The sequence below is a fragment of the Ceratosolen solmsi genome, unplaced genomic scaffold (assembly GCF_000503995.2).
Source record: "Ceratosolen solmsi marchali unplaced genomic scaffold, CerSol_1.0 scaffold6, whole genome shotgun sequence".
Taxonomy (NCBI): domain Eukaryota; kingdom Metazoa; phylum Arthropoda; class Insecta; order Hymenoptera; family Agaonidae; genus Ceratosolen; species Ceratosolen solmsi.
In genome coordinates this window covers 1,843,470-1,870,207 of record NW_011948414.1, presented here as the reverse complement: position 1 = coordinate 1,870,207, position 26,738 = coordinate 1,843,470, and the positions used below count along the sequence as shown (strand labels likewise).

The 26,738-nt window shown below is 27.2% G+C and overlaps 4 protein-coding genes across 4 annotated transcripts in view; 3 read left to right on the top strand and 1 right to left on the bottom strand.

Moving 5' to 3' along the window:
* The window catches only part of LOC105368347 (uncharacterized), a 148,808-nt gene extending 147,668 nt beyond the window's left edge, over positions 1-1,140 (bottom strand). Inside the window, exon 1 of the mRNA XM_011507350.1 lies at positions 1,051-1,140. Coding sequence (XP_011505652.1) covers positions 1,051-1,053 — 3 coding nt within the window. The 5' untranslated portion in view covers positions 1,054-1,140. The remainder of the gene's footprint in view (positions 1-1,050) is intronic.
* A 5,527-nt stretch (positions 1,141-6,667) lies between these two features.
* On the top strand, positions 6,668-7,978 carry LOC105367793 (transmembrane protein 45B). Its single transcript, XM_011506582.1, has 2 exons — positions 6,668-6,782; positions 7,152-7,978. Exon 2 carries the CDS (start codon positions 7,160-7,162, stop codon positions 7,940-7,942), a length of 783 nt encoding a protein of 260 aa, XP_011504884.1. The 5' UTR covers positions 6,668-6,782; positions 7,152-7,159; the 3' UTR covers positions 7,943-7,978.
* A 2,559-nt stretch (positions 7,979-10,537) lies between these two features.
* Arpc4 (Actin-related protein 2/3 complex, subunit 4) lies at positions 10,538-13,484 on the top strand. Its single transcript, XM_011506581.1, has 4 exons — positions 10,538-10,801; positions 11,463-11,789; positions 12,783-12,953; positions 13,027-13,484. Exons 1-4 carry the CDS (start codon positions 10,799-10,801, stop codon positions 13,030-13,032), a joined length of 507 nt encoding a protein of 168 aa, XP_011504883.1. The 5' UTR covers positions 10,538-10,798; the 3' UTR covers positions 13,033-13,484.
* Positions 13,485-22,208: 8,724 nt separating this feature from the next.
* Positions 22,209-26,738, top strand: part of NfI (Nuclear factor I) — a 100,430-nt gene continuing 95,900 nt past the window's right edge. The window contains exon 1 of the mRNA XM_011506580.1: positions 22,209-22,461. Coding sequence (XP_011504882.1) covers positions 22,381-22,461 — 81 coding nt within the window. The 5' untranslated portion in view covers positions 22,209-22,380. The remainder of the gene's footprint in view (positions 22,462-26,738) is intronic.

Here is a 26,738-nt window from a genome sequence, read left to right as displayed (position 1 = left end):
TACATTAGAACATAAAACGATCTACATTTAATACATTCTTATGGTAATAGAAACATAAAATTTTAATATTATCTAATGTAATACATACATAAAGAAACTATAAAAATTGTACAATATTTTATTTTAACGGTTAATACGCCTTTGCCGTTATAAAGTCATAAGTTCCTTTGTGAAAAAAAATAATAATAATAAAAGGAAAGATTAACCACCAAACGTAGATTCGTTTAATTATTAAAAAAAAAGTTTCTTGTCAAATAGTTATATAATTTAAATGTGTTTAATACCATTACGTCAGTGAATTGTGATATTTCGAAAGTTCTATCAGAGTATTTACTTTTCGAAAAATCACAAATGATTACTCCAAAAGCATTTGTAAATTTGTCAATTATCATTGATTAATGAAATTTCTTTTAAGCTTTTATATCGTAATATAAATCAAAAATATATATAGAAAATAAAAGTATCCGTAAATTATTTACGAATTGTATTCGGTTTAAGTTTTCAAACATTAAATATGCTTGAATAATAATCGATGAACTTCATAATTGCGATAAATATGGTAATTATGTATTTAGTTATATATAAATAGATAAATCATTTAACATGTCCCCGTCTGTAAAGATCTATGTTAGAGAGGAGCAGTATTTTGTTTACAAGTTTTTTTTAAATTACAAGTAAAATTATTTACATACACTGACCGATAACGTATAATTTTTAATAGCTTTATAAATTTCAAGTTAAGAATCTATTAAACTAAGGTTTATAATGTATCAAACGCGTGTTGTTTTTAAATCATCGTTTTTCAAGCTTACATAAAGCTTTCGATGGTAAGAAAAAAGTGTCAAAGCGAGCATGTATTGGATACAAAGGGACGGGGATTGTGCGTTTGAAGCACAAATCACAAGAAGATTAACTCCAAAGGTGCTTGTAGGGGCGCAGAAGTCGACACGCTTACAAATGCTGTCGGAGCGAATCATTTCTAACGACTTTCATGACATTTCGTTCCATAACGAATCTACTCGGGGATAATCCATGGGATCGAGCACTCACCATATATATCAGATCAGCATCGCCGCACTCCGCGCTTAATGAAGAATGTAAAAACAAGAAGAACTAGATGTGAAGATATATATATATATATATATATATATATACAGAGAGAGAGAGAGAGAGAGAGAGAGAGAAAGAGAGCGAGAGCACCAAGTAGCCTTGTTGAAAACAAAAGATGAACCAACAGCCGACACAAGTAAAGCACTATAACACGTAGGCACTGTCAAGTTCACACCGGTGCACCAAAGTCACGCCTCATGGCAATGACGCCCGGGAATGAAAGAACGGGGTAAACGCGCTGACGTTCGTCACATCTTGCGATGCGTACACCTCGCGTCTCGCGTTCTCAGCGTTGCGGGCCGTGAATGAATGCGCCGGAGCTCGACTGGAGTGCCCCCGGCTCGGGTCGACACTTTGTTGCCGAGGAGCGGAGGAGCCGATGTGGGAGCGACGGCCAATGGAACGCCAAGTGTTGATCGAACCTGGCCAATGGGGAGCCGAGCCGCGGACACGCCGGTTTCGAACTCCCGGGCGCTTGGTCTTTGCCGCGCGCGTGAAATCTTTTTGGTCAGTGCTGGTCAATTGCTTCTCAATGCCGAACTAATTTTCATTTTTAATATCTCGGCGGTCTTTTACATAAAACTGCGTTGCCTCGTTCGCCATCTACAAATACGTTGCATTAGGCCTTTATCTTAAAGGGACTATTAGATCGTTACTTTTACGTCGAAGTGACTCTTATTTTCTAAACTAATATATCTATAATATTTTTTAAACGTATTTCCAAATAGGTTTTGTTCAATTTCCCTGCCCATTGGATACACTATAACCAGGACAATGAAATTCAAGCAAAAATTAATAATTAGCCCGTTTAATGTTAATTCTTTGTAATTGGTTAATACACGTCCATATAGATTGGTAGTTGTGTGTGCGTAGTATGTGTGCGCGCGCGCGCGCGCGCGCGCGTGTGTGTGTGTAAAATTGTAGTATGTGCAATAATGATTGATGAAATTGATCGAATTCATATCTTTCATAATGTCGTATAAAAGATTATAGAAAATAACAAAATTATTTTTGAAAACAAATAATGTATTTTGAACTGGTATTTCAAATTTACTAATTTAATAAATTAAATTTTTTTATTTATTTTCTTTCGATATACAAATTCTGTCTACCGAATTTACATCTTTTGCAATAGATGAAAACTTCACGTTATTTGGTGCATTACATTATGATTATTTTCAATCCATAATTAAGAAATTGTCTATGCGATGGAAATACAAAATTTTTAAATCAATAATAATATTGATTCTTTACATTCGTATGTATTTATTTATGTGAACATTTAGGTTTTACATAAATATACTTAAAAGCTTTTGCAGGACTTTTGGAGGTTTTACATCCAAAACAATTCGCCAATCATTATTTCGATTTGCTTTTATTTACCAAAATATTTAACTGATGTTTTTCATGTTTTAATACCTTTTCTAAATTAAAGTTAACTTATAATGTAATAATAATGTACAGAAGTAGGTTTTATAATATTTAAAAAGAATTGAAAAAAGCATTTGATTTTACTAATAAAATGAAACGTCGTATATTCGAAGACAAATTACTTGTAATCTAAAGATATAGATGTTAATATTTGTACGGTAGTTCGACTGAATTAACTTCGAAACTTCATATTTTATTTACACTTAGGATATTTCAACATGATTTAAATTAACAATTTTGATTATTACAATAGTAATATAGCACAATTCACATAAAAAAATTATGAATATTATACTTATAAATATATCATGGTATTATTCGGAGAATAAAAGTATCTTTAAATCGATAAAAATATGTAAAAACAAAGGACTATACCATAAAGGCGAGGATAATAATTAATTACAAAACTTTAACAGAAGTAAATTTAGTATTCGTTTAATAAATAATTACTGATAATAATGTTCGTAATAGTTTATATATATTAAAATAATAAATTTAAATTTATTTAAATTTAATTAATATAAATTTATCCGTTGGTAATATAAATTTATATCATATAATATACCAAATTTTAGCCGTTAATAAAATGTTATTAATACAGATATATCTGTATATACATTTAATTACATATTAACATAATGATTTTATCTTTCAAAAGAATAATATTGTTCTCAAGTATATTTGAGAACATGTAGATTTATAATACACTGTTTTGTAATATAAGATTTTGTTACTATAGAAATAATTCTCTGTTAAAAGTATAATTAGCTTTTAATTGAAAGATTACTCGCTATCTTTAGAGAAATATTTTTGTGTTCAAGTAGAAGTCTATTTTCAACAGATTTGATAAGCATTGTTTTGAAACAATAGTATTATTGTCATTAAAATATGCGTTTCTTAAGGCACAAGCTTATATGTGGATTTAATTCACAATTATTCGAGTAAATATTTCTCTATGAATTATGTAAAAGTAGTGTATTACACAAATTTTGCTTGATTACATTCAATTATATTCATTTCGTAAACTTATTCCAATCTTGATAGAAGAAGAACAATCACTTTTTGTAACATCTCTAGACTTTTGAAATCGTTTTTAAAATTAAAAATATTTTTATTATTATACACAATACAATGAATATTATAATATTATAATGAATTTAATAATATGCAAATCTATTTGAATTTATTTTTAGCTTTATTTTTTACTCAAATTGCATATACAAATATTGTGTTCAACATGTATGATCCAAATATTATTCAAGATCATTCAAATAAAAAATCTTATAAATATTTATTAATTTATTGATTTGGAAATTTCTAGAAATTTAAAACGCCAAATACCTATATTATATTATAATAATGAATTATATATAAATCGCATTCTTGCATAGCTTTACAAAATACAAATTAGATTTATAAAATGTTTTATTTCTGAAAATATGAATTAGCAATTTTCTTCTTCAAGTATTCAATAACACGAGTATTCTTAATAACCTTGTTTCATATATATAGTAATAGAATTCCTTAAAAAAGTTTATTTTAATACTTTATTATAATTGTATTTTTTTGTAACTATAATTTAAATTATCATACTTGGCACAATATACATTTTCTCATAGAATATTCTTTTAAGATTTTTAGATTTTTATTTTTATACGTTACTATATTATATGAAAACGAAACAAAAATTTTACAATGTTTTAAAGATATTAAGTTGGTCAACAACTCCATAACGTTTTACAAAAAATTTAGAGACAGTCAGTTAAAAATACATACCTTATATAATTACATAAGCACTTAATAAAGTTACTTCAACTACTGAAGGATAAAAATTGTATTAATAAATGTAAATCATATTTAGTATGAGTTAAGTACAATTTAACATTGTAGCTTATTTATTAATTATTTAAATAATATTGCACCGAGTTTTATATAAGATTTGTTCATCATAAAATGTCGTCATCGTCAGATTATATTGTAGATGTACAAATAACGTATAAATATATATTATGATTAAGTATTATTTATTGAAAATCTTATATTAAAAAACATACATAAATATTCATAAGTATGTACAATAATTATAATAATGTGTAGATTAAATTATAATTATATCAATATTAATGCATTTATAAATGCTTAATTATTATAAGTTCATTGCGTCCTTTCTCTAGATACACTAACGTTGAAATCTTTTTAGAAATGTTAATTTAATCATAATTCTTACATTACTTAAATTTTGTGCAGTATATGTATATTGTAAGTGAAATAATTATTTGTAATAATTTTATATTAGTATGAAAAAGTTGTATATTCTATAAATTCATTTTTTATGTTTGCCCCGTCATCAGTTTTAAATTTGAAGATTTTCAAATGCATGACTCTATGCTCTTGACGTTTAATTTCATTTTCAGCTAAATAAAAAAATACAAGATTTTATTTCAAATACCATTATTTTTTATACAAAATTAATAACAAACGTAAGAGTAAATTAATGGTTTCTACACTTACGTTTGTATTTCTTATCCGTGCGCATATAAACTTTTCTCGTTCAAACTCATAAGCTCTTTCTTATCTGTTGCGGTCTGGTTAACAAAGAATTTACAACAACTTAATTCTACGCTATCAATCTAAGTTACCTCGATCAGGACATCCTATAACTTATAGTTTAAGTTATGCACGTTGCACGATTTTGATCTTGTTATTATTAATCGTTATTAATTATTATTATTATTGCTTAAATATAGTTATTTTAAACTTTGTGATAAATTTTTATGTATTTCCTTTAAAATGTTTACATTCATCATAGATGTATCTAAGTATTATGGTACTTTCGCTATTATACTAAAATGCACATGGTTTATTATAAGAAGACAATAATTAGGTTTAAGATCTTCAGTTTTTGAATATTAATTAGTATTTCGCCTAAATTGTAGGAATAGTATTTAAATATAAATTATGTATAGGGAGTTAATGTTCAAAATATTAAATTTAAAATTCAAAAATTTGAAAATGCAAGATTCGAAAGCAAGTAAAGTGTTCTAACTTATTGGGTCATTACCTCATTACCTTTTAAAACGAGATTCTAAGAAATATTTATATAATTTTCTTTTAAAATATAAAAGCAATCTATCAATTATATGGAAATTTTTCCTCCTTTCAACTAAATACTCAATCTGAATAAATTAAATAAATTTGTTATACTTTAGATGTATTAAATATTTATTCTCATATAATTTCTTCATAATTTAATTTTAAATTATAATTTTGCAATTTTAACTAATTAGAATATTTATATTTTAAATAATTTAAATATTTTAGATTTTATTTTTGTAATATTTTTGTTAAAACGTGGTTTGGTCGGTATTTTTTTGATGATTATATCAAATTAATTTCCATGATTATGAACATTTCCAAATATTTATAATTTACAATTTTATTTAAAATTTCTTTTCATTAATATTAGAGATATACTTTGCTTATTATGTTATAAAATGTGTTTAAACTCATTTCGTGTGTTAAACTTATATCGTCGACTGTATATTTATTATTGAAAACATAAAAAAAAAAAAAATTTCAAAAGATTTGTTTTCTAACTTTTAAAATAATAATTATATTTTGTTATAAGCGTGATAGTTTTATTTAAAAAATCTATTAATATGTAAATTCAATGATAATCTTAACAATATTAATTAAATATTATTGGAAACTAACGAATTCAAAGGTATATATAAAATTTGTTAATAATTGCAATTTTCAAATACTTGTTCAGATCAGATGGATATATATATATATATATATATACTATTTTTAAATATTTGTGTTTTAGATTTAAGCTCCTGTTGCCATAATAAAATCCTTCATTTTAACATATATTCATATTCGAGATTATTATAAGAGATATTAATGAATAATATTAAGGATATCAACGAATAAGACAAGCGATAAGCACAGGCAAATTTAATTGGAAAATGTTTAAGTTCGTTACCATGGGAAGCTTAGCGGTTCCATCTATTTGAAAACTCGAAAATGGTAACGATTTTCTTTATTATCGATCAACGGATAGTACGAATGCTCCGCTTTACCACAGGTTATGTCCAATTCTTTCATAATTCCCAAGTACGAAGCGGAAACGGGAATTTTAATCTGGAGTACAGTGTAATTTGTTCAATATACAGTCACTACTAAATATCATAATTAATTTGTAGTTGAGTTATGCCTGCGGCCAGTTTTTGGAGCAAGTAAGCTTTTCAAAATATTATATTTAGAAGTACGAGTTTTTAATTTTCTCCTTAAAGCAGCTTTTGCTTTGTTAGGCATTATTCTACATTATAGCTATGTTATTTATAGCATAGGCCTTTATCATTTGTATATTTATATCATTGTAAAGCGAAAGAATTTTTGCCCATAGAATTATAGCATGAAAATATGAAATTAATGTATATAAATTAAATTTAAGCTATATATTATTTATTTATAAGTTATGTATATATATATATTTAATTGTGTCACAATAATCTGTTTGTTCAGTATGTGAAATTATTAAATTAATTTAATCTTTTATTAAAAATTATATGTGTAAAAGATATTTCATTTATGATTCATTACAGGCATCAAAATGGCTGGAGGAGAAAATCAATTGCCATATCTACTAACTGGCTGTATTTTTTATGCATTTGGTATTAAGTGGTGTTGTGAATATGCAAAATTATGGTACGTCAATCCAAAGTCTCGTCAACACCGTGATAATCCAAAGTTGGGAGCAATGCTTAGATTTCGTAAAACATGCCTGAAGATGCTGCATAGTCATCCTATTGAAGGAAGTCTAAAATTAATTGCTACTGCCATTGGTTTAGCTGGAACATTAACTGGTGGCTTACCAAACTCTGGAATTGTTTCGCCCAAAGTTGTGCATGCTACTATTTATCTATTCTTTGCTTTTTCTGGGCTCGTAGATGTTCTTCATTTTTATTTTCCTCACAATATTAGTAATGGTTTATCAAAAATGGCTTTAGCACAGAGTTTTTTTATCGAGGGATTTTTATTTGTGTGGGCTAGCGTTAGTGAAAGTCCTGTGGTTAATATGATTCTGGCAGCAACTGTATGGCTAACAAGCATAGCTGTAACATTAGAATTGGTTTGGCCAGAAGTAAAATTATTGAGAGGAGCTACAACGTTATTGCATGGAGGATGGATCGCGCATATGGTCAGAGTATTTCGTAACGAACCTTTAACTTTAGAAAAAATAGCTTTGGCATTTTCCTGGCACATAGCTGGAGCTTCAACTGTTACACTTCTTGTTGTAGCAATAACCCGAAGCTGCTTGCCTCGTGAGCCTCCTCCACCACCAGAAGTTCCAATCTATGATTATTGCAATGAATTGGAAATTCGTTCTACCTAAAGAGATTTAATAAAATTTTTCTTATTTTAAAAATTTTATATTCGATAATATTAACCATGTTCTTTAATATAGAATTTAGCGAGTTTTCCTATTGCCAAATAACACATGAATTTTTATAAATAATTTAAAATTTGTATCGATTATTAAGGACGTATACTTTATATGCACTCATTAAATTTGGAGTTTAAAATTTCAAAGAAATTAATTTCATAGCATTTTAAAAAATATTGTTGGTAATAGTTTGCGAAACAAATAATTTTAATTAACTATATAATTTATTAATATAGTACAATCACAACGATAATGTACAACGAGGCTCGATATTTATATAAGATTTTTATGTAACTAAGTGATATTTAAACAATTTTCTGTAATTTTAAGTTATGGTATTTATTTGAATAGTTGTTATTCAAACATGGAATATTTTTTATTTTTATATAGAAATAATAATTATCGAAGGATTATATTATCTTAATAATTTTAATTTAATGATAATTTAAATTCAGATAATTATATAAACTTACCAATAAAAATAATTATTCAAATAAATTCTAAAGAGTGCCACTCTAGTAAATAGTGGATGAATTTGTAAAAATCTTTAATAGGAGATTTAACAAATTTAATTTCATATTAACATTGTACACATTAAATTTTATTTTTTAACATTAAATGTTGAAGATAGAAACGATATTGAGCATTCCAAAAAAATGTTATAATGTATTTAAGAAGAACTAATATCGAATTTCAATCATTATAATATTTAAAACTCAAATTAATGTGAATTTTATTTTATTATTAATTTCATATAATACTTATGATTGCAAGTATTGATTTGAATTATTTAAAATAAAATAATCAATTTAGCACATATTCCACATAGAAAATTAAATTAAATGCAATTTTTAAAAAAACAGGGACTCGTAAGAAATTTAATGAACACACAAACACGGGAAAACAATTTATTTAATTATGTCATTTAAAAATGAATTTTTTATATAGACTTTAATGTACTTTCTGTTTTACGTTTAATAATTAACAAAAAAATTATTGTTATATTTTAGTTGCAATTAATTTACACTGTTATTTTAAATAATAATATGAATTGGTATAGTATATTTTTAATCTAATGTCCGTACTACTTATATGTGTGTAAAGTCTTTATTAGTATTAGAATAGTTGTAAAAAATAATTATTAGTGATTATAAATATTTTAATCTTTAGTTTTTTTATAAAAAGCATCATATAGAAAAGTTTTTCTACAGCGACCAAATCTAATCTTGTTATTGAGTTTCATAAATATTAATTATCTATCAAAAACAATATCAAGAGTTGTTAAATCACAAGTAAATATCAAACTTGTGTAAATTACATAAATATGTGATCTTATGCCTTAATAGGGCAATGTTTTTTTATCAACCACCGTCAGTGCCTGAAATATTATTTGTATTTATAACAAATTTTTAGCATTAGTTTTAATGAATATTTTTTTCTTTAGAACAAAAAAAACATCGAAATTGTCACTGACGCATTTTGGGATACACCAGTGCCAAACATTTTATACAACACTTGTTTTAAGACTGTTTTATCACTATACATTTTATAATATTACTAATGTTAATGAAAGCTGAGCAGCCATACTATATCAACAATTGTGATTTTTAAACATATATTATGCAGTTACATCGACAATTACTATTTATAAATTATTGTATTATTACTATTATAACTATTATTATTATGTAAACAAATAAATTATAAAAAAAAATACAAATATTTAGTTTTTAATATGAATTGTGATGAATAACGACGTATTTATATGATGTTTTTACATAATCGTATACATAGTAAAACAATGAAGTATTTACATTTTATAGGTTGTAATAAAGTATAAATAAAAAAATTATATTTTATTTTTAAATCATTTTTCATAAAACCTATAAAACTCGTTTGATTGCGTTTCTGTACACTCGTGTGACATATGTACGCATTTGTTTGTGTGTGCGTACACGCAAAAAGTTTTTTCAGTGGCTAAACTTCTTAGCCTTAGATACTTGATAATAAAAAGAATTAAATATTTATTGTAATCATGATAATGCAGGTTTTTTTAATGATATTTTTGAAAGAAATAAGGGCAATGTATCAAGTACGTATTTTAAATTTTCAATCTACCAAATTATCACATGAAAAGCATTGAAATATATATATATATATACATATATAAATAGAGTTTTAAGAATTAAGAATTCATTCTTAAAAATAAAAAAATATTAAAGTCATTTAATATCTCCTTCTCGTTTCTTATGTTTTCCACAAAGTCAGTCGAATACATAACTGAAAAGGCTGAAAATGCCAGCGAGCCATCGCCTACCACATCAGTCGCTAATGCCATATTATTCTTGATTTCGTAATTTGCCGCCAGAGCGTATACGCGGCCAAAATCGCCCGAGTTTCTTCATTTTCCCTATTTAATTTCACTCACAATACGAATGCGCCTGCGAGCCTGCATACAGTCGCATATGCATGCTTTGCTTCTTTTTCTTCCCCGCACGCGCACGCATAACTCATTAGAAGTGAATAGCCGTATAGCGCATCATATACTCTCTCGTTGTCGTCATATATAGGAGAAACGGCGCTGGAGGAAAGCCGAAACGAAAAGGGGCGCAAGAAGGAGAACGGCCCAGCCCCTTCAGGCTGCAGTACATGTCATGAAATTTGTTTGCGGCGCGTGATGTGTCATTTCCTGCGTGCACCTGAACGTCATCGGTGAATCTTTGCGTTCAGCTTTTCTTTTCGCCTTAGACACGGGAGACAATAAGACCTTCGGAGGATCGGCTGCACGGGTAACGTTCAGCGAAAATGGTGAGCATTACCGCCGAGATTCCCTAGTTCCTATTGAGGAGGCGGTGTGTGAGAATATAGGTTATGAATTGGATGACTTCAACGTCAAAAGCTAAATTATTTCAAATACTTGCGGATCATTGTCTTTTTATTTACTTATTCTTGTTTTACGATATGATGGCTCCGCCGAATGTCTTCAATCTACAATTTTGCAATGTCTTTTATCGATTGCCTTTGAAATTATTGTATTGGATGTACGTTCTTCTGGGTCTGGTCAAAGAGTTGTCTCCCTAAATCAAATTTTATAAAATGGAAATATTAAATCGTGATTTTTTGAATCCATAAAAGCAAGTATTATGAGCATGATAGTGTCTTGACATTTTACATTATTATAAGTTTTACGAATGACTTTTTAATGGTGAATTTTTTAATTTAATTTAATATTTTTTTTTTAATTTTTAATTTTTAATTTTTTTTTTAATGGCGAATAAAGAATATTTTATATAGTTTTAATCATTATATATTGATTATTATATAAAGTGTATTTCTTTTATATTGCTGAAAATTTAGATCTTGATGGAAACAATATTTTACTTATATGAAATAATATTTATGTATTATTTAACTAAAGCTAAATATTTGTTTTCTGAATTGCTAATGATTATTGCTCTCTTTATTTCAGTCAAGTTCGTTGAAGCCTTATCTCACAGCGGTGAGACGTACGTTGACTGCTGCCATGTGTCTTGAAAATTTTTCATCTCAAATTGTTGAAAAACACAACAAGCCAGAAGTAGAAGTACGTGCTAGTAGGGAATTACTTCTCACACCAATATTAATTAGTAGGAATGCCAATGAGAAAATTTTGATCGAGTCTAGTATAAATAGTATGAGAATAAGTATAGCTGTAAAGCAAGTGGATGATCTAGAAAGAATTTTGTGTCATAAATTTACAAGATTTATGACTATGCGTGCAGAAAATTTCATGATTTTAAGGAGAAAACCCATAACGGTATGAATTATTTTTTCATATAATTTAAAAGTTTATAAATTTATATTAAAATAAATTGTAAATAAATTTAGTCATAAAGATATTGTAGACTTTAACACTTGATTACACATACAAATGCAGTTTTATAATAATTAATAATAATTATCCTTTACGCAAATATTTGTATAAATTTTATATAGAGAATAAACAACATAATAATTGAAGAACAAATGCTTGTAAAGCATTCAAATTATATCATTCAAATATCTGCCAAGTTTAGAATAAAAAATTTATTAATTTATTTAATGAAATAACAGTATTATACAATGATATACAGTGAATTATATTCTTGGAATTATCATACTATTAATTTCATTCTACTTTGTTCCAATAATACTTTGAGACTTAATTATATTTACCAGTATTTAAAACATTAATTAATAAAATTTGACGTAGTTAAACATGTTTAAGTAACACGTATAGTAATTTTTAGAGATTGCACTTACGCATGCTGTAAACATGTTGGATAATATTTTATATTATTTTTATTTACTTAATGACTAGTTAGTCATTCAAATAGTAAAAATTAACAAAATGGAATATTCATGTTTTGTTTTCACAGAAATTTTTTTTAATCAAAAATAGTATCGTATTAGCTTTATATCCTATTTCTAAGAGCATAATTTATGTTATTTACATTAATGTTATAAAGTACAAAGTACATTATTGTAACAGCATAAATTTAATTAGTTTAATTAGAAATTAAAAATTTTTATTTTAAACATTAATACTTACTGTCTTATTTTTTTAATCTGACATTTTGATTTTATGGAAAACTTTTTTAACATTATTTTTAATGTTGAGAAATATTTAAAGAGGTAGATTGGCTAATATTTTACAATAATTTTAAGGAAATTTTCTCTATCAGAAACATATTAGAGCCTTTATACATTTACTTATCCTACACTTTTAATTAAGTAAAATGTTTATAATTAATTTAATACTTTGTTATAGGGTTATGATATTAGCTTTTTAATTACAAACATTCACACAGAACAAATGTACAAACATAAAATTGTAGACTTTGTTATTCATTTTATGGAGGAAATTGATAGAGAAATCAGTGAAATGAAGCTTTCAATGAACGCTAGAGCTCGTACATGTGCTGAAGAATTTTTAAAGAGGGTGAGTTATATTAAATGAAATCGCAATATACATTTCTAAATCCTATATCGATTAATTTAAATCATTTTTATAGTTCTAGTCCGAAGCTCTTCAATATTGAGGTTCAAAGAAATAAGAATGCAATTATAACATGGATGTATTCTGTTAAGAAAACCACCTATCGTCTGTTATCTATCTCTGGTTTCATGCATTCTGGAGTAGTACCAAACTTTACCTTGTTATCGCTGTTGGTAGTGCAACATAAGAGTGGAGATAATGTATTAAAGGATAAAAAGATATGAATTGCGGGTGCTGTAATGTCTGTTTCACAAATACAAGCACAAGGAAGTATAAACATGTATGAATGGAAATTTTTTTTATAAGTGTGTAATAATTTTAAGTGAATGATGGGTTTTGATCAAAGTTTTGCTTTACCGACACTTTTATTGTTGCATTTTTCTTAAATAATTATTATGTGAGTAAACTTGCAATCAGCTTCCGTTTTTAAAACACAACAATTTTGGGAAAAATTTGTTTTGTTTTAAAAATTCCAATGAATAATAAATATTATTTATAATTAAAATATTATAATTTCCATAGAATTATCATTATTTAATTCATATTCAAAGATTATTTTATCAGTAAACTTGGGTACTGATTGTTTAAAATATCTTTAGCAAGTTGAAAAAATAACAGCGAAAACAATTGTTTGAAGGTCAATTTTAAGATTGGCTGTCCACTGGTCACAAAAATTAAAGGCTCTGTGTTAAGCAAAAAAGGCATTTTTGTTTAGAGAAATATATCACTCTATTTAGACTCGAATCATTTTTTAATTGAGTCGCAATATTATTTTAAGAAACGCGAATATTTTGACTGAGATTGGCATTTCTCATAATGCATAGCTTTTTTAGTATTTACAAATATGATTTTACACAAGCTTTAGAAGTTTTTCGAATCAGATATAAATTTGGATGGAAAATATTTTCGAATTATATACATTGTCAGAAATCAATTAAATCAGTTTCATTAATTTTATTAAAACCGGATAGTAATGAAATGACATTTATAACAAAGTGAATTTAATATAAAATAGTATTCCAATGTAAAAATAAGTATATTTTCTCCAAAATAATAATTTACGTCATTATTAAAAACAAAAATTATGTTATCATGTTTAAGATTATTATACGCTCATATGTGCGTAACGTAAATGCATGAAAAAGAAGGTGAAGTGAGAATAAGTTGTATTAAAGGTTATTACGTATATTAAGAAACTCAAGTAAGTTGTACGATAATAAAATTATGCTGAGTGGGTCAGTGAAAAAATACTACTAATTAAAATAACGTCCACACATGTTCATTAAAAAAAAAAAAAATTAAAATAAAAAAATTAAAAAAAAATAACAAAAAATTATGATGTGTACGTCGAGTTCAACGACTGCCAATTATACATTGCGTACGTGTGCATTGCTTACATGCGTAAATATATGCATATGCATATGTATATATATATATATATATATATATTAACTTGTTCTTCGTAACGGATAACAACGTACGGAATATCTAATGAGCTTGAGAGAATCCTGTTGTATACCGTGATTTGTAACTCGTGCGAGGTACATTTACAATTTACTTTTACCATCTTATACCTTATATTTATAATAAAATCTCGCTCGAACATCTGAAAATACGATCAGATCAATTTTTTTTTTTTATTTGATCCTTAAAAATATCCATAATTATTAAATCCATCAATACCTTATATTAATATATTTACAGCGAATATTTACCTCAGTTTTAAAACATCATATTATAAACTATTTTCTAAATAGATTCTAAAGAGATAAAATTAGTAAACTGGTATTATAATTTTTAATTTAAAGGTTGTTTTAAAACTTTATAATTTATATTAAATACATTTGTGCATCAATAATTATACATATTTTCTTATTTAATATAAATTATTTAGATAATATTTAGTAACTGTGTTAGTTATTAATGTAATATTATTAATTTATATTACTAATGTAATATTAATACTTATTTTAGATGTGTATAATAAAATATACATTACTTTAGATATATATTTTATTAAATGTTTGAAAATAAGATTTACATATACAAATCTTTATTTTTATAATGATTGTATTAATTTTTCTTATTTAAAATTTTATTTGTGTTTGATATAATATATTATTGTAAACATTGTTGTTTTGTTCATTTCTTTAAAGGAAAAAAAAGGTTTACTATTTATTATTCATATATAAACCAATTATTCAAATTAAGATTCTATATGGCTACTACGTATTTATCCATAATATACGTAAAATATGTGTTTGCGTAAACACACATGACATACACAGATCTCAAAGAATAAAAAATCTAATTTTGTAATTGATTAAATATTTATTAGAATGATAATTATGTATGTAAATATAACGTTTATGATAGTTGTTTAATTATGCTAAACAGTGTGTAATTTTCATTTGATTATCAAACATTCGACATTTGGTTTATCAATAAAATATATTATGAAAGATTAATTGGTAAAATTAAGGAATTTCAATTTAGAAGAAAGAGTAAGATTATCAAGAAGATTTAATTTAAGGTAAATTTATAATACATATTTTTATAAGTTATAGTATATTGACTTCAAGTATATTATTATCGTTTTTATTATTTTATTTTATTTTATTATCGATTTACAATTTTGCATTTAGTTCTTTCTATTTGAAAATGTATTTTAATGTAAAATCAATTAATTTGATCTTTTATAATTAAGAGAATACAAATTTAAAATTTCCAAAACGTTGTTTATTTAATACAATTGAATGAGTGTTTGGTTCGATTTTTAATATTTTATGCAGTTTTTTTATAGAATAAGTTGCATGCCAATGGATTAAAATATAAAATAAGTAAAGAAGTTATTTATTTGTTATTTGTAAATTATCAACTTTTTATTTCTTTAAAGTTCAATTCATCTTTGATTACCTTTGCAAATTGGTTTTCAAGTGGTTTTTAAATTAAATTTTTTAATAATAATTCTGAATAGACTTTTTGGAATTGCAAATGATTTATAAAGTTGAATTGAACGTATTCTTTATTTAATAAATCTTATACTATGCATTTGTTATACAGAGTAAATTTAATATTTTATATTTCAACTCTATATATATATATATATATATATATATATATATATATATATATATATATGTAACAAATATATAAATATTATATTAAACAGTGAAAGTATAACTTTTCTTATCAGCTTATATGTTTTATACATCTTCGTAATTTTTACTTCGATAGGTCCATAACTAGATAGAGTTAAAATTTAGAAATTATAGTATACGGAAAATTCGTAGGATTCATTTGACTCTATTCTGTCATACGTACAAGAAGAAATTTCGACATTGTGAGGTCTAGGAGATCAACCCATTTCTCCTCGCACCTGAAATTAAAGGAACGACATTCTAAAAAAAGGCGTTTGCTTAGCAGTTGATGGAATGCATTTGTTCACTCGTCTCTGAATTTAGCAGTCACTTTCGTAGTGGAATCGAATAAGTGCAACGCAAAACATTTTATTTTGCACGATCTTCGGTATCCGTCATTGTCAGGCGTGTCACGCGCATCCGCGCGAACTGACTTGCGATGAGAAGGCGCGGGAAGAAGTTTAGGAATTTCGCAAGTGTCAATTCGTTTCAGTAAACTGGATTCTCTGGGTAACGCGATAATGTGGCAAGTCGATGATCTTAACATTAATTGATGGAAACACAAGTTCGATCGATATTTTTCCTATTTACATGATACTTATGTAGCCGCATTGAGGCCTGCACTATCTAGTCCTTCAATCGCAAACACAATAGTTGATATCGATGACAAATCAATGATTGATCGATGCTCTTTGTTTAAAAAAATTTTCAAATTCTATTGGTCAAGCAAAATGTAAGTGAGAAAAACAGGTGAAGCATTTTATATTGCAGAGAGATTTTAACGATGATTTATTAATGCATCGAAATCATTAAATTTCATTCAATTAAATTTTACAACTCGTAATTTTAGGTTTTAGGGATAGTTTATATTAAAAATAAATTATGTTTTCATCTATAATTGTGGTTCATGTAAACACACTGTTTTATTTATTTTGAAATCTTGATACGTTTATGTGGGCGTTGAAGGTTTATTTTGAGGTTGAAATAATAAAATCATTATGTATCTGTCACTGCTATAGATCTAAATACCTACAAAATTTAATCTACGATTAAAAATTTTACATTTAAAACATGTTTTAAATTTTTCAGTATATAAAGAATTTTTGTAACTATTTTACTCTGTCCAACTGGCTACATTCTATCATAAATTAATTATTTTTAAATTAGTGTATTTACTAATTACTTGTAACTAAGTTTTGCATGTCAGTAAAAGTATTTATAATAAATTTATAAAGTAGAATGGTTATATAAATTTATTATCATGAAGTTTTTTTAATATTTCCTATCGGATCACGAAAGCAAAATTTATATTTAGATATGTATGCTTAATTTAGTTATTTCATTTGTTATTTAATTAATTATTAATGTTATTTAATTTATTTATTTCATTTAGTTCATTTGAACTGTTAATAATTTTATTAGTAATTAAAGCTAATTAGTCTGAAGGTATTTTTTAATAATTGCAATGACTATTAAGGCACTATTAAGTTCGAAATATTAAGATTCTTACGAATTCGTTTATCTCGTATTATAAGGCAAGTATAAACTAATTTGTTGATTTCTTCGTAATATCATATAATATATTATTAGACTTGTGAAATATTTCTTCTCGTGCATATGACGTATACAACAACTGGATGATCCAATGAATTGAATAAAATAGTAACATATATAACTGTACAGTATAAAAGGACGGTCGATGAAGCTGGCTTTGGTGGATATAATTTCTACAGAATTCCAGTAAAATTCAAGGTACGTATGCAAGATGTTTTATCTCCTCTTTCACAGACATCCGCGAACAAGCGACCCCTTGAGATTAGAGTCCTCCTTCCTGCCACCCTACTTACTCGTTCTCTTTCTCTCTTTCTTGCTGTTTTGGTTTGGGCTATCAATTTTCTTCCCCCTCTTGCTTTTTCTAATGTACATGCATTCGAGTAAAACACGTGTAACTACATAATCCTTTCCTTGGCGTTTTTAAAGGTGTATGCTTTTTAGTATCTTTTCAAAAAGTAGGAAAAGCAGCATAACAAGTAATAAGAAAGATGGAAAAATGGGGAGGATAGATCCAGCAAATAAGGGTGTATAAATTCGATGCTCTTAAAATTTTTGCTTCGAATGTTGAAAAGTACATTACCACTTATTGATTTAACATTATTGTATGTATTAATTATATAACATTAATAGAATCGTACTTCCATTTTATACTAAGTAACATACAAGTAGCATACACATTTTTTAATAGTTATAATAGTTACAAATAAGATCTACATAAGGTTAATTGATAATTAGTTATACAATTCAATTAATACAATGATTTTTTTTTACTCTATTAAAGTAAATATTTAATTTTTCTTGCTTAAATAATCAAATTCTTTTATTAAGATTAATTTTTTTTCTAATATTTTATATAAAAGCGAAGATGTGTTAAAAGCATTACGAGCTAAATTTGCATTTGCTTCTTCATTATGTTCTTTTTTCATAAAGAACTCACCATTTGAAAAAATCATCGTTTAATCGAAATGCGTTTCATACGTATCAGACGCAATAAGAATAATCAATTATGTATAATTTGCTAAAATCGCAGCTTTTCCAAATTTTAAAGTACATTAGTTAATGTTCGTATTATTTATGGATTGATGAAAGGTACGATTGTCTTCCATGAAATAAATTTAAAATAGTTTTCATATAAATAAGTATTATTAAATGCTGTATTTATTAATTAAAAAAAAATTAAAATTAAATTTTCATGCTATAACACTGCAATTGAAAAATAAATTCTATACGAATAATGTACATATTTTGATTAAAATTTATTATAAAATATTAAAGTTAGGTCAAAATGAATTTAAGCAATTCTCTAAATTATTCAATATGTTGAATATCTTTAGACTTTTGAATGAAATCAAATGAATAAAGCGTCACGTCCACAACATACAGCACGTTTCCAAGAGTAACGTATCAAACGTGTTGTATTATTTGAAAGCAGACGAACCTTCAGCGTAAAAAATAATTTTTCGACAAAAAAAGTAAGTTGAGAAAAAAATTTAGATATAATAAATGCCTTCTAGAATGTACTTAATATAATGCAAGTTTTGCACATTCATTAATTTCCCTTGTTGAAGGATAAATCATTTTTAATTAGAGGCTTCTTTATGCTTAAATAATAATACATTTTCTAGGATATAGAGAATATCGAATTATAAGATATTGTTACTCCTCCTGATAACGAATATTTTCGAATACTATAATAAAGTAAGTGTTTACAACTATTGTAATCGTCATTGTTCAATCATTGGTAATATTATCTCTTGAATTTATGTTATATAGTCTTTATAAATATTGATTTATAATCATCATTAAATATTTCTTTCTAACTAATATGTTTATGATTATTATCTGGAAAACTACATAGGTTTAGCTTATCGTTAAAGATAGTTGCTAAACAATTTGTACTTTATTAACAATTACATACTATATATATATATATATATATTTAGTAGTGAAATTAATATACCGATAGAATAATTATTTTATGCAATATTTTAATATGAGCAGTGATCGTAGTTAAAATCGCAACGCGTTCTTCCATAGAATAAAAAATAGTGCATTTACTCATTCGTCATAAAACAAACGTTCATGAATCATAAACCACTGAACGCGCGCAAAGCTTTTAAAATCTCAAAATAAAAAAAAACTCGACTATCATGAACTTTAAAGCTTATAATGTATGCGACGAAAATACCAATTATTTATTTTAAAATACCGGTAGTATAAATAAATAGAAGAAGAGAGGTGAAAATTTACTGGCTGTAACTAAAATTCGCTCAGCAATGATAGAAAAACACTGCATGAGTTTAAGAGGAAAAAGGCAGTAGTAAAAATCTTTCGGCGAAAAATTCTCGCATCTCTACGCAAAAAAGAGGAGAATGAAAGGAATAGTGAGAGGACCATCCATTCTCCTTCGTTTCCGTCGCCGCAGAAGTGACATTGGTAAAAACAAGCGGAGTAAAACGAACGCTGTTGAAGAAAAACGAAGCGTCGGTGAAAAAAGACGAGTGCGCGCGAATTTTAGGGATGACGATGAAGGCGTCGCGGATCCGTAAATGTGAGGTCAGTCGAAGAGTTCGGTTATAAACTTTACCTAAGCGAGTTTCAACTTTTTTTCTTTTGTGGTCTCTAAACAATTTTTCCTCGTTTAACCCCCTTAGCGATCCAACTTTACTTTCTTTTCTCGTTTCTTTTTTTTATGGATACTGTGTTAATATAACTCAGTTGTTACGGGGGAGAATTCGCTCTGTTAGAGTTCTCCGTTTAGACGAAGAATAAGTCGGTCATACAAGATAAAGTGAATTCATAAAAAGTTATTTTGTGGTGAAAATGAATTCAATGTAAAAAAATTTCCTACCGATTATCGGGAGGCATTAAGAGCTCATGGAAACACATAAACTTATTCTATGTTTTAGTAAGAGATGTTATAGATTATAATATATAATTGATATACGATAAGAAATGTAATTTAAATATTATAATAAATAATAATTTCAATAATTTGTTATATTATTAATTATTTAAAAGTAAAATAATACCAAATATATCGTTTGTTGCATTAACTTTTTAAGGCAATTTACTACATTCGGGATTGTAAATATAATGAAAATTAAAATTTCAAATCATTCATAGTTAATATTTAAATGATAATCAAAAGAAAAATGATAAAACAATGTGAATTAAATATAATTCTTGAAAATACTATAGTTATTATATCTAAATAATATATCTAACAAATTTTTTATGAACAATTGAATATTTTTTCTTGTATATGATTTATGACACTATTTTTATTTTAGTTATTTATAATTATATATGCTCATGTGTAATATATATAATTTTATCATATTTTTTAATAGAATGATATATTTGTTAAGAGTAAAAATTATATATATTTTGGTGTTTTGTTTCAATACATGTCTGTCGATAATATACCTGCAACATAACATAAGTTGTGAAGTTTATCAATTTATAAATACACTCTTCTGTATTATTATTGATTGATCATACTAGATTATAGTAAGTAAGTATATATTGCATAGTATATTATACTTAAAGACAATATATAAAGTACCGTAATAAATCTAAATTAAAAACGGATATGCCATAACGATTTAAACAGAAAAAAAGAAAAGAAGACAAGTAATGAAGTACAGATTTTTATTATAGATAAAATTTTAATATCAAAATATTTATATTTTGTCCCGGGAAACTGCTATTGTATAAGAAATTTAAATAATTATTATTAGACTAAAGCTATTATAATATTACAATCTGTAATTTCAATGATACATTATTTTGATATGAAAACTATCTAATTGATTCTTAAAGTTAGTGTAGATTAAATATTTCTTACTCTATGACAGCTTCTGTACGAGTGTTAATAGTGTGAAAACAAAAGCTTTGTATCGTACATACAAAAGCTGATATTGTACTAGGATATTTCAAGAGACAGACGTCATTGAGAAAAATTAGATGATACAAATGTCTCGTAAAAGAAAAATCCAGACGCGATCTTCGAACATCAGGAAGATTCCCGGAAATTTCATGAAAATTTACTTTATACGAAAATCTCCCAAATCGCTTGAGCGCATCCTGTATACAAGGGTGAAATCATACTCACCCCGGCAAAAAGTGTGCGTCTGTGAGTCCTGCAAATGCGCCGACGCGGCGCCTCTCCCTTCGAAAAGCTCTCGTCCACCACTTCTACCACCACCACCACCACCACCACTAGTAGCAGCGGCAAGTCAAAAGCTACACAAGAGCAGTTGCAGTCGTGAGCGAGAGCAAAGGAGGGCGGCAGGGAGGGAGGGAGGCACAGAGAGGGAGAGAGAGAGAAAGGTAGAGAGAGGGCTAGAGAGAGAGAGAGAGAGAGAGAGAGAGAGAGAGTGATGGGGAGGGGTGGGGGAGAAAGAGAGTCGGTAAGGACAAAAATGAGATAACGATAAAAAGAGAGGGAGGCGTAAAAAGCGAGGAGGGGATCGGGCGAGGAAAGACCGTAGCTCGGGCTACGACAGCAGTCGTGTGAGGAGTGTAGTCCGGGTTAGGTAGGATGCGCGTGCCTGGGTGCGGTCTGCCCCGACGAGCAGCATCCCAAGAAGCCCAGCCGGCCAAGGGCTGGGCCCCGTCGACGCCGCGACTCTAAGACGGAACTTTTGTTGCAAGCGCACCATTCACTACTCATGTTCATCCCGGATACCCTGAGGAGCTGCATGGTGGAACCGGATGTCTCGACTTATTTGCAGGCCCCTTCCGTAGGACAGGTCAGTTTCTCATGGCTAACACGTGGGAGCTTCGCTGTTATCTTGGTGGTAGAGGTTTCTTAGTGTGGCTGCATTACCATCGCTTGCCTTGAAATATTAAGATATTTGCACGTGCACACGGCTCCGTGTCTTTTCCCATCGGTCTGCTAACCCAAAATCATGTTTTATCATTTAGGATTAATATGATGATTATTAATTCCGCTATTTCCATTAAGTATTATTAAATAGCAATAATCTCTAAAGAGAAATCTTACACTTAGAGGATGATAGACTTCAATGTATTTATCTACTTATTTATTTTAAAATTTTAATATGAGTATGAGAAAAGTAAGATATATTTTATCAATCCGATTAGATGAATATTATGTATATTAATCTTCTATGAAGTATCTTTTTTTGCTTTTTTTTTTTTTTTTTTTTTTTTTTTTTTTTTTTTAGTTAACTTTGCTATTTGAGACATCAGTGGATTGAATTAATTATTCGATCTTAAAAACGTACACTGTGCTTGTAATTTTTAAGGCTTCTACACCGCATAAGTTTTTTAACATTTTTTTTTGTTATTATTAAATCAATATTAGAAAATAAATCTTTTTAAATATGTATTTATGAATTATTCAATTACACATAAATTTACCTCATACGCGCTCATAGAAACTTATGTTAGGTTATTAATACCTATCTACGCTTTTATTCATACAATAATGGAAACAATAGTGTTATAAAATTGATTTTATTTTGATGGAAGATTAACACACACGCTTTGTTTAAAAAAATATCTAATATATGTAAAATAGAATTTAGATAAGTTTGATTATGTACTTTAAAAATACTTGCCTGTAATACTTTTTATTATCATACTCTAATCGGCATGGGCAAGCTTTTATTTCGTTAATACAACCTGAAAAGCATTGACATACCATTCGACATTATTGTAGCTTATAGGATCGTCGCCTATTACTTACTCTCCGTTTTCCGATTTCCCTCGAGGCATTAATTTTTCAGGTATGATAATGCACTTCTCATCGACATCCGCACAACACGAATGATCTAAAATCATTTGTTCAATTGAGTTCGAGCTCTTCCAATAAAGTCTGTCTAAGCCAATAAATAGATTTGATGAAAGGGGCGATAAAACACGAGGAAAAATATTGACATGCACGCGCGCTCGCGTGTCGCGCGCACTGCGCTTCGTCCCCACCATGGCGACCAAAGAGCGCGGCGCCGCGTGAGATGCTGCAGTGCGAGCACGTGCCCGTGCGGCTAATATCGACGTTACAACAACTATCTCTCTCTCTCTCTCTCTCTCTCTCTCTCTCTCTCTCTGTCCGACCCTCGCTCATTCGTGGCTGATAAACGCCTCAAACACCTTCTATTTTTCATGGAGCATCTATAGCAAGATGTCTGTTGGTAAAGTATCATTGGCAGCTTGGCTATTACTACTTGCGAACTGGTACAAAGATTGTAGTCCGCACACGAACTATTATACAAGATTTTACTTAGTGGCTAAGGTCATGGTCGGAATAATGGGAGAGTGGTGTCTTTCTTAATTATGAAAAAAATTGTAAATACCAATGCAAACGTAATTGTACAAATTATTTTTTTGGGTATTAAGTTAATTGAGAACTCAAGTTGTGGCATTTACACTTATCTAATTAATTATTGGAAAATATATCTTATCTATATTAACTGTTAATTCTGCTTTCAAATAGTAATGTAATCGAAATCACGCTCTACGTTCATATTAAGAAGTTAGGAAAACACATTTATTACAATTTAATTTATAGTTTTCATTTAGAGTGTTAATAATGTCATTATTACGTTATTAAATAACTTAATATATAAATTATTATGTAAGGAAAATCTGCTTCATATATTCATAATAAAAATATTATATTCGAATTTTTTAATAAGACTTTAAGATAAATTAAAAATTTAGATCGAATGATAAATAATTTTATATAATGTATTTTAATCTTTATTATTTTAATCAAGAAATTGACAAATGAATTATGCTTAAACGCATTCTTACTCCATGAAATGTTAGAATTTACTAATTTATAATTGGCAATAAGAAGGATATAAACTTACAAATAGCTAAGATTAAAACTTGGTTTTATAAAAATGGTTTCGATTAATCTGTAAAATTACTGTCAAGATGATATATAAAAAATCTTTTCCATTCATAGACGATTCGTCTTTGTATTATCGTATTTTATTTATAATAATAATAATAATAATAATAATAATGATAATAATAATAATAATAATAATAATAACAATAATAATAATAATAATATTTATTGTAGTTTTGATATTTCTTGATTTCTTTATTATTGATTAAATTTAATAAATTTTTCCATTTATGAAAATTTTTTGTATTTGCTCTCTATTGAAATAGTAGTCAATAGCAATTTTTCTTTCAAACGTTTATAGATTTATTCAATCACATAATTTATATAATTTATCCTATCCATATTTTCACATATTAATAATCTTAATGACGCAATTCCATATTATTCTTCTTAAAAAAGTTGTTTAAATTATAGTCCTTAGCGCGTGATATATATATATATATATATATATATATATATATATATATATATAGTTTCTTTTTTCTTTCAAATTTATTAATTTTTTTAGGATTATAACATTTCATTTAGATTGAATAATTTTTTTAATTTATTACTCAACATACATGAAATATTGTTTATAAGTATAGACATGATTCAGTAAATGTAAATATTAATAATGAAATTGCATTTGTCAATACTATGCTAAAAAGAATGAATTGAATTATAAATGAATAACAGCAGAGAATAATAATGGGTACCTTACTTTTCAAAATTGAGTTTAAAATTGACAACTGTGGTTAAATACAATTAGAAGTATTTAGATTCTGTGATGATCAGCTTAACAAAATATACAAGAGTCTAACAAGCAATTGTCCGAAAGTAAATATTAATAGTAAAGCTCGAAAGTGCCATTTACAATCGAGCCATCCCGCGCCGTAAAAGTTGCATCCAACTAGCCATGCACACTGAAATAAAACGACGGTGCGCAGTTGCTAACTTTTGCCTTTAGAGTTCAAACGGTTTTATCTTGCGACGCGATCCTCAGCGGGACACTTCATACGCCTCCGTACGCTCGTGTAAAAAGCAGCCATAAAGCAACAAAACGGGGTGCAATTTAAATAGACGTACCGATAAATTGCGCACAGATTTTTCTGCTCTTGCACTTCCTTTTCCCAATGAAGGCTCTGAAAATTAAGTGCAAAATTATGGGACGAGAGAAAGACAGGTGTGCATCACGCGAACCTGTCCGGTTCTACGTTTCGCTTCTCGAATTACCCGTCATTGGTAATTTTTCAATATTTCCTCAATTGAGGTCGTTGTTCATTAAAAAAACTTTCGAAACTCCCACGTGGTGATGTGTTATGCCCATCTCCGTTGTGAAGAGGGATGAGATTTTGCTTCTCTTATTCCGACATTGACGCATTCCCATCAAAGATTTCTCATTATATTTGATAGGATAAGTTTTTATAAAATTTGCATGAAAGAAGTTGGGATAGTAATTTATTAGGATTTATATCGTCTTTTTATCGGAATGATTTAGTTCATGAAATTTATTAATACAGAGTAATTGCCTTGTTATTGAGTTCGTATTTTTGATTAATTCTTGTGGCAATGTACTTTTTCGTAATGGTTATAGTATTTATAAGTGTTATCCTTATTATTTATGGCTATTTTTAAGGTAAGTACGGCTACATATTGGGTTATATGATTATACGATAAGTACAACTACGTCACATTGATTGGATTATACGATTATAATTTGATGAAGTAATTATGTAGAGTACCTAGAAATGTTTTACTGACTACGGTAATGTCTAGTTCTAAACCATTTTTTTTTTAATTAAATAATTTGAATAAAAGATTTTATAATATTCACAAAATTATTTCATAGATTCATATAGTTTCATATTTCATAAAGTATTATTGTTATGTCTCATTTGTACGTTCTTTTGTCATATTATGCAATTTTATTATATTTACTTGTTTATTTATTGTTTACTTAAAATTAATTTAACCTCATAAGGATTTAGTGCTAAGAGTAGCTTTTAACTGATTTAGAATAAGTATGTGTCAACTAAATAGTTGTCACAAGGAAGTGATAACTATCTGCAACTTATGTTGATATAGATAAGTTGAATTTCTGACAGAAACTTGTATGTGAATAAGTATCGATCAATGCATATATATAAATATATATATATATAT

Excerpts from the sequence above, each read along its gene's own strand:
- Arpc4 (XM_011506581.1), top strand. Across the intron at positions 11,790-12,782 it reads TAAGGAGAAAACCCATAACG|GGTTATGATATTAGCTTTTT; the intron begins GTATGAATTATT and ends ACTTTGTTATAG.
- LOC105367793 (XM_011506582.1), top strand. The coding sequence starts at position 7,160 with ATGGCTGGAGGAGAAAATCAATTGCCATATCTACTAACTGGCTGTATT.